Genomic DNA, 14,436 nt, shown 5'->3' with positions numbered 1-14,436 from the left:
ACCCTGGGGGTCTTTAAGAGGAGACTAGATGTACATCTTGCTGGGGTCGTTTGACCCCAGTACTCTTTCCTGCCATGGTAGGGGGTCAGACTAGATGATCTGCTCAGGTCCCTTCCGACCCTAGAAACTATGAAACTATGTGTGGAAATTGGCCTGAAATCCCTGAGTTTTAGAGTGGTTCAGAGCCAGAGAGAGACTTCCCTATTTGAGCCACCTGCACTTCAGGAATAAGTAGGGACAGACTGTAGGCAAGAAATGACCAAATCTTTGTATAGTCTCACAATCTGAAAAAGTGCAAGCTAACAGTCTGCCAGGCATGGCTGGTGAACTCAGACTGGTGGGGTGGGTGGAGTGGCACATTGTTGGGGGGGCGGGTGGTTTGCAGCCAGCTGAGAGCGGGGGGCTGTTGCAGCCCAGCCAGCTGCAACGTCCCCTTCTCCCCCGTGTGATGCTCCACCCACCCCACCAGTCTGAGTTCACCAGCTGTGCCTGCAGTCTTCCCATTTTAAAGTTTCATCTGTGTTTGGAGGTTTTTCAGAATGTAAACATCTTTTCCTAGGATTTCCATTGTGGTGTCATCATTGACTCAGGAAATCAGATCAGGGCTTCAGCAAGGTTTCTTAATCATGGAGCACTGTTTTATCCCTTTTAACCCTTTTGTTTTCTTTCTTTGCTGGAAGAAGGAGCCTTCTATAAGTGCATTGCTGTACACTCCAACTGTTTCCCCAGAACTTCCACTCTTTTTGCAACATGTTGGTTCTTCCTCAGGGAGATTTTTCTCCACAAAAATAGCATATTTAGTTGTCACAAAGGGCTCATCTTTCATCTCTGCAGAGAGAGTTTTGTTAGCTGTTATAATTTGTTTTTCTTTGATATTTTGTAAACCTGTCTTCATGTGTGCTTTTTTCCTAAGATGCCAGCGATCAAAGAGAAGACATATATATTGGAAACCATATACCTTGTTCAGAAACCTTCAATGGTTACTGTATACATGGAAAATGCGAATTCATTTATTCCACTCAGAAGGCTTCCTGCCGGTAAGTAAGAGAACATAAGCAGCATAGATGCTGCCTCTGTCAAAAAGGCATTCTAACATTCTGCATGCTGATTAAACAGCAATGGACTTTATACATAAGATAGCAAAAGCATTACTTCCCAATAGCATGTTAATAGCCACCCTGGCAGGGAAGATGCCTCCCTGTGCCGGAGGTTGTGCAGCACCACCCGACACCACCTTTGCACACACATTAGGAAGGAGTAGATTGCTCCACCCAGTGCACCAGTGCTGCTCTGCAGGCCAGTGTGACTGCCGCTGAGCTTTTCGTAGCACCTGATATATCAGATGTCTGGGTGCTTGGTAGATGAATAGATGTTGATGTATTTATGGGGGTGCAGGTAGGTGTCTGAGAAGGAAGCTGGGGCTTCCTGGGAAGTTCAGGTTTGTGGAGGTGGGTTGATACTCCCCTTCCTCACTGCTCTTTTTGTGTTAAAAGCCATATAATGGGGTGTTACAAAGTAGAAGCATTTAATGACTCTCCACGAGTGGAACAGGATGGAATGGCTCCTACTTAGGTGTCCAGGTGCAGTAATGGACCTCATAAGCAGAATAAACTGCAGCATCTAGTGGGTAAAGGTGAAGGGGCAAATTTTTTGTACTGTGCTTTTCACTCCTGTGCACACCAGACTTGTACGTGTGGAAAATCTGATGTACATAGACAGCTCTTATTTACATGCTTACACACAAATCTCAGGGTATCCTTTCCACAGAAATTCATGTGCTTGCAAGCCAAGTGTATACCAAGATCTAAAATTTAGTCCTGGCTTTTGGGTAGTGAGCACTGATATCTCAAATGACTTATGAATGTCTGCATACAATCTATCTGCTGCATCTTAGTTGCTACCACACGCGACCAGCTGCACAGTGAAGGCAAAAAACTACCTTATTCCTTACACAGAGCCTAGGCAGACCTGCACAGTCATCTGCTCTGAGGGTACCTGTTACCCTACTGGAATACAGAGAAAGGTAGTTATGGTTTCATAACTCTAGCAATGGGCCTGCTTGGTCAGTTGATGTGCTAGTAAATTGCACCTCATCAAATGTGGCAGCCATGAGCATACATGGTCTCAATGTGTTTGGGCTCTGAGCTGTTTCCTGCTCCCCCTGAGAACGTGCAGCTCAATATCACCCCCAGTGAAGGGCTGCACCAGCCAGGCACTGTTATGTCCCTTGCTTCTTCTCTAATTAAAGAAATGTTATTCACCTAGTAGTGAGAAGCACATTGGCATAATTTTGTTTTGATAAACCTCCATTGTCTGCCATTTACCATCTTACTTTCCATTAAGTACTTAAGAAATAGATTGTGTTGTTAATTGTGCTGTCAGTTTATCATGTAATTGCAATTGAGTGTTTCAACCCCTCCCTCCACTCCACTCTTAAAAAATGTATTCTGTTTGCCTTCAAAGTCTATCTTGACTCCAACCCCAGGAATTCTCAAAAATAATTTCCAACCATTTCAAAATTTCTGGGATTGTGTCTAGCATTCCAAGGTGACACTCTCTGAATCTGAATCATTATTAATTCCATATTTTAAGATTATCTAGGTATTCATTAACTATTTTTTCTTGTTTCTTCTACATTCTTTCTTCTAGTTTTTAAAATAATTCTTGCATTAAACCTACTATGGTTATTAGCTTCCTTAAAGGGCACATCTACATGTGCAGTTAGTGCACATGAATAAACTTTGGAGCTTATTGCTCTGGGGTTTTTGGTCCTGGAGGTGCCATTTGAACGTGCGCCCAGGAGCAATTAACTCTGAAACAATCAGCTCTGGAGTTGATTCATGCACAGCACAAGTGAAGCAAGGCTGCTCCAACACACTGCAATTACAATTAATTGAGTCTGCTGGAGCATGGTAATTACCCTGCTCCAGTAGACTCTAGCATAATGTATTTCAGTGTCTTCATTCGATGAGCTTTAATTAAAGCACACCCTCCCCCTTCACACTCCTGGCACACATGTATAAACGTGTATTCATGCAAGGCACATGGAGCCCGGTCAGAGCAATCCCAGCTGGCTGGGGCCCTGGGATCAGCCTGCCAGCCCAGGGCTTCTCTGACTTGGTTCACTGTGTAGTGGAGGGCTGGATGGGGCATGAGGGTGACGGCTCCCCCCACACTGAAGCACCCTTGTAACACAGCCAGTTGGGTCAGTGTCTACACATGTACTGCTGCTGCCTGCTGCACACAAAAAAAACACAGCACCTGGTATTTACAATTACTACCCTGCTGTGGACTTTATTAGTTTCCTGCACCCTAATAGGGGCACATATATAGACACTGAGACATTTATTGCAGAGCTAATTAGTCAGCTCCACAGCAAACATCTCATGTAGATGTGCCCAAAAAAGACAAAAGCAAAGTAGCAAATAAGTCCTTAACCTTCTGCTTATCATAGATTTATTCTCCCAATCATTACTTATAGATAGATTCTTCCTATCATTTCTATTTCTCTATTCCTTCCTATTAAGTAACGGACATATAATTTCAGCCTCTTTCAGCTTTTTCTTTCTTATGTACATACGTGAATTTCTGTTGGTTCCTTTCCTATCCATGGCTTATGATCCCTGCAAAAACATTGCACCTTTTTCTTAATAACTCTGCTTTTATTAGAACTTCTCTCATTTGTGAGGAAAATATGACTCCTGCAGAAAAGCCCATAGATAGGTAAAATTAAGTTATAATAATGATGGATTTCATAGTGCTGAATGCATTTTCCCTGCATGTAAAAGAGCAATTAGGACTACTTTCACTGTTTTGAGGAGGCCAGTGGTACACATTTTTGCCTCTCCAAACATAATTATTGTATCACAAAGGCCAAGGGTGGATTTGGGAGTCAGATAAAAAGTGATTCTTTGGCACACCTACTTTTCCCAGTTTTATGCATTCCTTTCCAGCCTCCTGCTGCAGAAGAGAAGGACAATTGCTCATTTAATTCAAGTTTGGTGATATTTTTACATCACTTTGTTTTCAAGGATGCCTTTACAAGGCCAAACCCACAGGTTTCCATTTTTCAGTGAAAGCTGAGGTACTTCTGTATATATTTAGCTCCTCCCAAGTGAAGGGAGGCCAGTGGCCTGGCTCTGGCTGCATGGTGCAGTTCATTAACTGTGTAGACTTCACAGGTGACAAGCAAGTCCTGACTCACTGCTTGCTTCTCCTTGTGCTCTTCATCCTCCCTTCCCTTGAGAGTGTAGGTCACCCAGAGACACCCTCTTACTGGCTTCTTCACCATTGCCAGGCTCGGCAGGGACTAAGTTTGCGTTACTCATCATTAAGAACATCCACTGAATTTTCCAATGAGATACGCTAGTTTACTCATGAAATGTATTCACATCAGCTGCTCCTGTTTTGCCTTCTCCCTGCCTGATCACACCTGTCCCAAATTTCCAAGCATTTCCATATAAGCATTGTTACTTGCTTGAGCTGAAGAGGGTCAGCCCATTACTTGCCTGCGAATGAGTTTCCAGTGGGGTGGAGGAGGGGTCTGTCTTGCCTGGAATTTGACTGCTGTCTTTTCCCTGGCAATCTCCACATGACTTACCTGACCTATAAGCTGTCATACGTCTGAGCCTTTCTGACCTTTCTGTACCAGTCTCCGGGGGACTCATCTGGCCTTTGTTGAGAATTTGTGGCTTGGACTTCTGGCTGAGTTGGCATTCTGTGAGTCTAGACTAACGGGGAAAGGTGGGACAGGCTTGCATTTGGACCCTGAAGCCTACAAACAGATTTCTCAGGGATCAGTTCCTGTAAGTGACAGCAACCACACTCTACTGGGTCTGTTCAGCTCTGATAGGCCTGTTATATTAGCATGTTTCTTTCACAGTATCACTTCCCTTTCTCCTTTGTCTTTCATTCTTCCTTGGTACTCCTGTTTAGTTTTACGTCCCCTCTTTCTGGTTTGCATTTTTCCACTGTTCCTCAACCACCTGTTTTATCAAACTCTTTATTGTTCCTTAACTTGGGACCTAGTTCAGCAAGACTCTTTGGCATGCACTTAACTTGATTCATACAGGTACTCCCATTGAAATCAGTGAGACAACTCACATACTTAAAGTGTGTATTTATTTTGCTGAATTAGGCCCTTCACCTCTCTCTCAGTTGTATTCAGTTGAAAGCAGCTGCCCTCTCTGACAGTGGAGAACACCCAGACTGTTTCACCCTCTTCCTCCATGGAAGAAGAAGCCATGCTCCATCAAACTTTGCATCTCTCCCCACCTTCTTCACTACTGGTTTACTGCTACAGCCCTCCTGGTTTCATTCTCAAAACTAGCAGAACCTGAGAGGCAGTCATCTCCTTCATATTTCATACCTGGTCTCTGACATTAATTTATCCTGAAGTAGCAGTGCAGTCACAAAGAGTGAGTTCCTGCCATCACTGTAATACCCTCCAGTCCTTATGTTCTATCTTGCTTTTTCCATGTTTTCAGTATGCCAGATTAATACTTCATCTATAAAGCGATGAAAACAGTGTATTCTGTAAAATGTTCCTTTTCTCTTTCAGGTGTGAATCAGGATATACTGGACAGCACTGTGAAAAGACAGACTTTAGTATTCTATATGTTGTTCCAAGTAGACAAAAGCTTACGCATGTCCTTATTGCAGCAATAATTGGAGCTGTACAGATTGCCATTATAGTTGCAATTGTCATGTGCATAACAAGGTAGGCAATTACAAAGCAACATGCATCACAGATTTTATGACTGGATACATTTTATAAATGCATGCATTTATTTAGAAACTAAATATTCAGGAAATTGTCTACTGTGAAATTCTCTGTGTTTTAAACAAATACAAAATACAGTAACCTAGTCTGGTCTAGTGATTCAAGAAAGCACCCCTTTACATAGGGATCATAACTAGCCATTTTGGACATCCCCACCAATCTCCAAACCAAAAGCATGTGAGAATAAATAAGCCATGCAGTTTATCCAATAAATTGGATTATGTTGTAGACGAAAATGGGAGTGATTCAAGAACTGAAAATACCTGGTAGAAAATGCCATGCCCCCTCTCCCTCGCATACAAACCAGAGAGCTTGTGGTTTAAATACTTCCACTGGTCTCAGCTGGAGTGTTTTTACATGGAGACAGAAAGTTATCCATCAGGTACCCTTCTTCTTAACTATTTAGGATGTTATGGGTCACAGCAAGTCCTTTAAACTGTACTGGAAACTAAGATGCAGCTAGCTATGGATATTGAGCCTTAGGGCTTAGGCACATAAGTGGAACTCTCTTCCACCCTGCTCAAGTCTCTGAAAACAAATTAATACATCTACTTCTCTAACAGCCCATCGTTGTACCTTTATGATTGAATCATACTATGCAGCAAGGAAGAGGAGACCCCACTCACTATCTGTATTAACAGTTTTCCAGAGGCTTAACAGGGTGGAATAGCACAACATTTAAGCATCTAAGTCCATTTCCAGTTCTCATAAGTGGAATAGAATCTGGACCTCAGTTTCTGATGCTTTGTGGGCACATAACTGCCTAAGTCGTGATTACTGCTAGCTGCTCAGCACCTGTTTCATGCCTAACTTCATCAGGATGACAAAATAGGCCTTCACCAACCTTTCTTACGTGTGAGGTCTGATCCAACAGATATGCTCGGAGGATGTCTAATGCCACACAAAAGACCACTATAGGAGCAGATACAGGAGTTATTATGGTGCTCCCTCCCTCCTGTTTTTTTTAACCAATAGCCCAATAGTACTCAATCTTCTGGTCCCATGGGCTAGTCCCTACATTGCTTCCACCCATCCCAGGACACCCAGATTGGGCCTGTGCTAGCCCTGTGCAGGATTGAGCCCTGAAGGATTGTTCAGAATGATAAATAATTTCCTGGATCGGAGTAAAATGCTCAGAACCGTGCAGGATTGAGTCTCAGTCTCAGATGCAAGAAGTCTCTGCTGAGCAACCAGGGGGTCACTCAGTCTCTTAGACACTCTGAAGTGCCAAAGTGGGCCCCAAATGTTAGCTGCACTCCCCTACTCATCTTGATATTTTGGGGTGTAAAAGGAAAGTAAATGTAGAATGATGCTTTCAGTCCTATTCTGCATTTATAAAATGCCTTTTCTGTGTTTTCCTTTAAACAGAAAATGCCCTAAAAACAATAGAGGACGTCGGCAGAAGCAAAACTTAGGCCATTTTACGTCAGATACATCATCCAGAATGGTTTAGTTTGATGATTTTTATACCCACATTGACCATGTGATGTACATTTTTATTATCTCTTTTTTTAAAGAATGGAAATATTTATTTCAGAGGCCTTATTTTTGGACATTTTTAGTGTAACACTATTGGTCTGTTGTATTCTGAAAGAATCTGCTCTAACAGCTATGGACTGTTTTAGTAATTTTCCTTTTATGTTTTTGAATACTGTAGTTCATTTTCTGTATCTGTATCACATGGTTACATAATAGACTTGTGCTTTACTCATGGAATGTAATATTTTTGAGAACACAGACTTATTCACCAATGGTTGTAGATAAAAAAAAAAAAAAGGGGGGAAAGAATTACCTAGCAAACAAGGCATGAACTAAAGGCAAAGATGTTTACAGCTTACTTTTCTTATGAGAAACTAGAAGACACTGTGTTTAAATACCGTAGATATTTCAATGTTTTTGAAAGTTAGTAACTGATTTTTTAGACACTGCCTATCGCATGACCTGTGAAATTGTGTGCTGTGTGTAGTTGTAACATATTTATAAAATGTATGGGCTGGGTCTGAGCACTACCATCTTCATAAATAATACTGACACTTTATTTTTAAAGAGTAAAATATAAATTTCATAATTTGGGAAATTTCCTGATTGAGGCAGCTGGCACAGGTCCAGAAAAGTAGGTCTTTGTAGATTTAAGTATTGTGAAAACCAGTGTTGAATAATCAAATTCAAATAATTGGAATAAAGCCTACTTTATCACTGTTAAAACTGCTTTAGTACTTATTAAACTTTTTTAAGAGGATACATGTTTTAACACCAATGATACAGATTGTATAGTGTTTGTGACTAAAATGCAGAATACAAAAAATAAAGTCAATGAATTACCAGCGCTCTTGTATAGAATATTTTCAAGAGCTAAATTAAGGCCATCCAAATTAGTTTGCTGGTCATAGTTATATTAATAGCCTGTTAGTTGTTGTTTGAAAGATCCAGAGATAAAATGTGAGTAGGATGTGTTCAGCTGTTTAATATGTAGTTTAGGCTTTTAAAATTCTGCATGTAGGATTTAGTAATTTCTTCAATAAAAAGCTTTCAACATTTTGAACTGGAAAAGCATGTCACAATACAATGTTTTCACTATATTGTCTCTGTTTAGTGTGTTTATTTGTTACTTGATGTGGTAGCTGTAATGATTTGCATACTAATTCTTTTGGTTTAAATACAGTTATGGTTACTTTTGAAAACATTGTCTGAATTTCCTCAGGGAAAGCACTTAATTAAAATGAAAGCAACCATAGTTCTTCCAAAATATGCTAGCTTGCTTTCCAACATAATTTGTAAATTGCTTAACTCTCCTAGATTAACATCAAGGACTTCACTGGTACAGAAACATGACCCTTTAAACATATGTTCCTTTCCAGGCATGATTCGTTAGAGGTTTCATATTGCAGAAAGTATCTGAACAGTCACGTATGGATATTTTGTAGTTATAAATATTTGACCAATCTCCAAGTCGCCCTGCTTTGAATATTGCTCAGGCCAGTTGTCGATCTGGCTTCTTGATCTAGAGGCAGAATTGTTCCCCTAGGATTTGAACAGTCTTTGTGGAGAACACATACTCTTTGGTTCCTGTAGACCTGACTGGAGACAGGCAGAATGGATCACCATGAAGTTATCTCAGAGTCTGACAGAATTCACCAAAATCGCCTGTCAAATGTCACAGAAGACGAAGAAGAACAAGACCCTGCATTTACAATCGTGAGGGTCCTAGATAAAGTGGCCAACATTGTGGACAGCGTACAGGCAAGTCAGAAAAGAATAGAGGAACGGCACAGAGACATGGAAAATGCTATCAAGACAGTACAGATCAATATTTTAAAACTTGCCCAGGCTCATGGCAATACGAGCTACACAGTTAACAAGTTGCTTGAGAAGACCCGCAAAGTTAGTTCCAAAGTTAAAGAAGTAAAAGCACGTGTGGAAAAGCAGGGTGATAATGTGCAAAAAGTTGAAGCCAAGCAAGAGGAGATGCTGAGAAAAAACAAGTTTCGGGTTGTAATTTACCAGGTAAACATGCACTTAAAACTTATTTGACTATTACGGTTTTGCCACATCCTTGATAATTTCTATCACATGCTCATTGTTTAACAAATTGAAAGCAAGGCAATGCAGTCTTTCCTGAGTCAGAATTGTGTTAGATATACTTTGAAACTGATTTCTACCTCTGAGTGTCTTTCAGCATGAACCCACTGATAGCAATACACAGAGTCTATAATTAGTGTTGTGGACCTCTCAGCCAATACTCTAAAATTAACTGCAGACCAGCAAGAACTATTTGTTGCCTCTCTGAACGGTAATATGAGGCAGGTACTTTAAATCTTGTCATGCTAGTCATGCCTAACAATCATCCCTGTTATATTTTTCACCATATTAGGTAGGAGCAAAACAGCTAAACTTATTTACAGAGCCTCCAGAATGGAGTATTTCTTTTGACACAATTCTATAAAGTGCAGCTTCTTTATTTGGACGGTTACCAAGCTTCTGTAGTTCTGGTATGAGGGTTTTTTTCACACTTCAATTCATAGAAGTAAACATATAGAACTAGGCTTTTACCTGCAAGTCCCTTGTCACTTCAGTCATCCTGATTGCATAGTCCTATTGACTGCTTTGAAATCACGTAGTCAATGACAACTCACATGCACGAGGTTTTGCAGGATTGAAAGCAAACTGCGGATTTTCCTGCACTCAGATAATCTTAGGTTGGCTCTTATTCTTGGAAATCTTTCTCTTGGAAAATATGCTTCATGAAAATAAATATCTTTTCAATGGATCATGCAAATATTAAAGAAGTGGATGGTGCTGGGAAAGTGGAAAGGATATGCCACTTACCAGAAAGTGCTGCAATATGAATTTTTAAAGACCTGATCCTGCAAGGCAGGGAGCGATTTTCACAGAAGTCAATGGAAAAGTGAAGGTGCTTAGCACCTTGCAGGAACCACACTAAGGGCCAGATTCTACCACACATACTATTGTTAGGGCAGGTAAATGTGTGTTGGGACCTAATATGCAGTAGACATGGGGCCTCCTGCCATGCCACACATATGTAATCATGGGATGGGTTCGTTGGTGACATGTAGGGGGTGCATGCAGGTGCACGTGCACCCCCCTGAGCATGGTGCTGCACCCCCTGCAAAAAGGCACCGCCAACACTGTCAGTTGCACCTGACGGTGGTCACCATTTGCCACCCCACCCTGCCCCCAACTCCGGTGTCTGTGGATAGTCATCAACCACTGGTCGGCACTCACCACCCTCCTCCCTCCCCTCCCCCCCTGCTGCTGACAGCGCTGCAGCTGCCTGCAGCAGCTCCCCACTTGCCACCACCACTCTCCTGCTGCCAGCAGCGCTGCCGCTGCTGCTGCCTGCAGGAGTTCACCATGCCCATCCAGCCTCTGGGGGCACATGACATTCATGGATGGGATCACACATTAGATCTCATTGCACCTTATTGCCAGTGCAAGGGGAGGCCAGTGAACCAGCAAGGAGCAAGTTCTTGCAGTTGTGGAGCCCCCCACAGTTGGGAGATCACAGCAGCTGTAGTTTTTCAGCCCCAGGGGTGTGTGAAGCTCCACATGGCTGGGAGATCCTAGGAGCTGCAGTCTCCCAACCCCAGAAGCACACCACATACCCTCAGGGCTAGGAGAGCACAGCCGTTCCCCACATCTGCCAGGTTACAGCATCTTTAGCTGCCAGGCACTGCCAGGGCTGTGAGTCCTCTTAGCAGTGGGACTTCCAGCCACAGCTGGTTATGATGCCCCCCTGTGGGTGGGAGCCTGGTCAGCTGATGTAGCTTCTAGCTGCAGGGGAGTGCAAATTAAAGCTGGATAGCAACCAGCTATAAAGTTAGTACATATTTTCAATATCTAACTTTGCAGCTAATTGAAGCTTTTTATAGCATGACAGGTACTTTGCAGATGTAGCTGGTCACAGTTAATTCCTCAATACCTGTAAGGTGTAGAAGCTAGTTAGTTGCGTAAGTGAATTTAGGTGCCTAGGTAGAATTACATTACACTTTACTTGAGCCTTGCAAGTAAGGAGGGTGGATCCTTCTTCTCTTCGCTGCTTTTTAGTGGCTCAGCCTTAACTCTTTTTTAACTTAATTTCTAGACAGGGGAAGTAGTAATGAAAGCTGATTACAAGGAACTGATAATTGCATAGCAGTTGATAAAATGTGGGTATTGGGCCAAAATCTGCTCTTAAGCTCTTACAACCTACTGGTCGCATGAGGCAAAATTTTGAAGTTTATTTTAACTTTTTCAGGCTCTCTTAATAGTTCTGACTCTGCACCATCATGGTTGCTTTGAATGGGTATCTTTGCATTCCTTGCAAACAATTATATTGCTTAAGGAATTAAATATCAGTGAAACTTTGGGTCATTGGTAGGGACCTCCTGAAATTGCGATTTCGCGATTTCTTTTGAAAAATGACAGTTTCCACAAACACTGCAAAAAATGGCAGTTTCTGTGATATTGCATGAAATCACCAGAAAAATAATTACTAAAACTAAAATCCTGGCCCCCTAGTGGAAGCAGCCGGTAGTTGCGGTCCCCTCACAGCCCGCTAGGTAAGGAAGCCACCAGCATGAAGGGGAGCAGCCAAAATGGTGGCCGCTGCCTCCTCTTGATTGGCTGAAAGCCCTGCTTTTTTCATGGCCCTGTCCCTCTCTGCCAATCAGTGGTGAGAGGCAGATCTGCATGAAGGGCAGCCCTCTCTACTAATCAGGAGTGAGGGGTGGAGACACAAAAGGCAGCCATCTTGGTCTATCAGCAGCAAGGGGCAGGATCTTGGCACCCTTCAGCCAATCCACAGCAAGGGGTTCACCACAATAAGCCTGTGAGAATAGTGACCAGCACCACAATTGGCTGCAAAAGCACCCAGCTGCTGCCTTGATTTGGGTGTCCCTATTGGTGAGTCATGGTAGGCTGCTGTTCCATTATTGCATCTTTCCTAGAAACATTATATTAGACATTTAAAAGTACTTTTTAAACAAACGTATAATATGATGCAAACTACAATGTGCTTTTTCCCCCTAAAGTGCTGCTTGCTGTCAGTTAGTTTTGAAAAGTTCAGGAAGAAGATTATGGAAGTGTCTGTCCATAGATTTACAAGGAGTCTTAAAAGGCAACTACCTCTGTTTTTATTGCCTTCTCTTTTTACATTTGTTAATCAGTGTTGTGATTTTCTCCTTTCCTTCTTCCTATTCCCATGACTGTCTGAAACAGCTACTGCACAATTGGTTTTCAATTTTCCCCTATATTCCCCAACTCTTATCCTCACCAAGAGAAGAGGAAGAGTGCTTGTGCTATTCCTATTGGAGTGTAACATTTAATACCTTTCTGGTGAATGTTAATTTTTTCAATTCCATGGCTAGGCACAGATATTCAAAAAGCACAACATGGAATTGATCTGTTACACAGTTTTCTGTAAGTGGTGTAGTTTATACTGGTAGCCAGCTGAAAACACTGGGCATGTTTACACAAGACATTACTGTCTAGTTCTTACTATGCATTTATTTAGTACTTTTATGAGCAAGTAATACATGTAAAATAATAAGAGTTACTGTGCAGTAGCACCTGCAAACGTCTTTTAGGTGTTGGTACTGTGCAATAGCCTAATAATACTGCACAGTAGTTAGTGTATTAGCACTGTCCAGTATAGACCAGTTTCTGATCACTTATACCAATAAAAGGGTAATATCTGTACCTGATCCATAAGTCTTAGATCAGGATAACCTGCTGTGAGTGTTTTGTAGCTTGACTATACTCATATTTATACTAGTGTGGTACTTCTATACTAGTACTTTTTTCCAGTGCAATGGCATTGATATAGCTACATTATCACATTCGCCCACCCAACGATAGGCAAGATTTTAATGAACTGAAGCTATGCTGTGAGAAATACACTGAAACAATTTGGGATTCCACTCCACCACATGCTACATTTCACTAAATCTGTGGTGCCTCTTGGTTTGGATATTGTGAATGAGGCCTGGTGCATGATGATATTTTGCCTGAGTCCTTTGGAATACGTAAAAAAGTGGTCTGAAATGAAATTAATGTGGCTTGTTTTGGTCAATGAGTTTTGGTTTCTGTAATGGATCTTTTAAGCAGCACATCAAGATTTCATGAGAATCTGAACACTAATTGATTTTTTTTAATTAATACTTGTATTTAAAGCAAAAATTGAGAGAGGTAGAAGTCTGATTAAAATAAGAGTAGCCAGGAGGAGACCATTCAAGAGATCCCCAGTACAATGAAACAGGTTGAAAGACCTGTATTATAAATGAAGAAACAGCAATAATCTTTGGCCATAATTTTTAAGAAAATGGTAGCAAGGGGTGTTTTTTTGAGACTCCAAGTCATAATAGATCTTCTAAAATACTTGGGTTTAATCTGCGGAAGGGTTAGAAAACTGTAAAACCATGGCTCAGCTTAGGTCAAATGGAATTAAATTAGCCTATGTAGGTTCTTTTGATGACTTGAGTTCAAACATACAAGAATACAAACCATTTAAAGTTTTGTTCATGTGGGCATGAAGATCAGTGTGAACATTTTACAAAGTTCTAAGATCATTAATTTTAAAAATGCCATGAAATATGCTATGTGGATTCTTACCACAGTTAAAACCACAGATCTACTTCACATTACCTGAGGCAGCCTTATAAATCAATGTTGTGTGTCTTGTCCATGCTGGAAAAGTAGAGGTCAAAAGGAAAATGTCATTCATAGGTAAGTGGTAGCCTTAAGTATTTTTGAGGAACAGGCCTAAGAAACTGATGTCTGTTTGCAGAAAAGTGGCCTGCTGTTTTAGTCATTATGAGTAAAAACCTAAAAGAAAGATTTATAAGTTGCTGGGCTTTTTTTATCTTGAGGAACGTCTTTCATTTGTTTATCATCATTGTCTGAACATCCCTGTTTGAGCTGAGACATACATCAGTTGGCATGCCTGTGTTACAATTACTGGTTTTGAAATTTAGAAATCATGGGGCGTGTCTACATGTGAACTGATGTGCTCCTAAACTTCATGCACTTTAGCTTAAGCCTCATTGAGGCAATTTAGGTGCATGTCTACACATGCATGCCTTAAGGCACCTTAACGTGGCTTGCTGGGTGAGCACATCTGCAGCTTGCCCTGGGCAGCACCCTGGACAGGCCCCTTG

General features: G+C 41.5%; 2 protein-coding genes across 2 annotated transcripts in view; both read left to right on the top strand.

Annotated features, from left to right (window-relative positions):
• TMEFF1 (transmembrane protein with EGF like and two follistatin like domains 1) overlaps positions 1-8,324 on the top strand; it is a gene marked incomplete at its 5' end in the record, with an annotated part of 255,072 nt that extends 246,748 nt beyond the window's left edge. Inside the window, 3 exons of the mRNA XM_019536567.1 lie at positions 914-1,037; positions 5,561-5,719; positions 7,151-8,324. Coding sequence (XP_019392112.1) covers positions 914-1,037; positions 5,561-5,719; positions 7,151-7,235 — 368 coding nt within the window. The remainder of the gene's footprint in view (positions 1-913; positions 1,038-5,560; positions 5,720-7,150) is intronic.
• Positions 8,325-8,456: 132 nt separating this feature from the next.
• MURC (muscle related coiled-coil protein) overlaps positions 8,457-14,436 on the top strand; it is a 46,429-nt gene continuing 40,449 nt past the window's right edge. Inside the window, exon 1 of the mRNA XM_019540046.1 lies at positions 8,457-9,286. Within this exon, the coding sequence (XP_019395591.1) occupies positions 8,876-9,286 (411 nt within the window). The 5' untranslated portion in view covers positions 8,457-8,875. The remainder of the gene's footprint in view (positions 9,287-14,436) is intronic.

Source organism: Crocodylus porosus, unplaced genomic scaffold (genome assembly GCF_001723895.1).
Source record: "Crocodylus porosus isolate Cpor-Errol unplaced genomic scaffold, CroPor_comp1, whole genome shotgun sequence".
NCBI classification, from domain to species: Eukaryota; Metazoa; Chordata; order Crocodylia; family Crocodylidae; genus Crocodylus; species Crocodylus porosus.
This window is presented reverse-complemented; position numbering and strand designations above follow the sequence as displayed.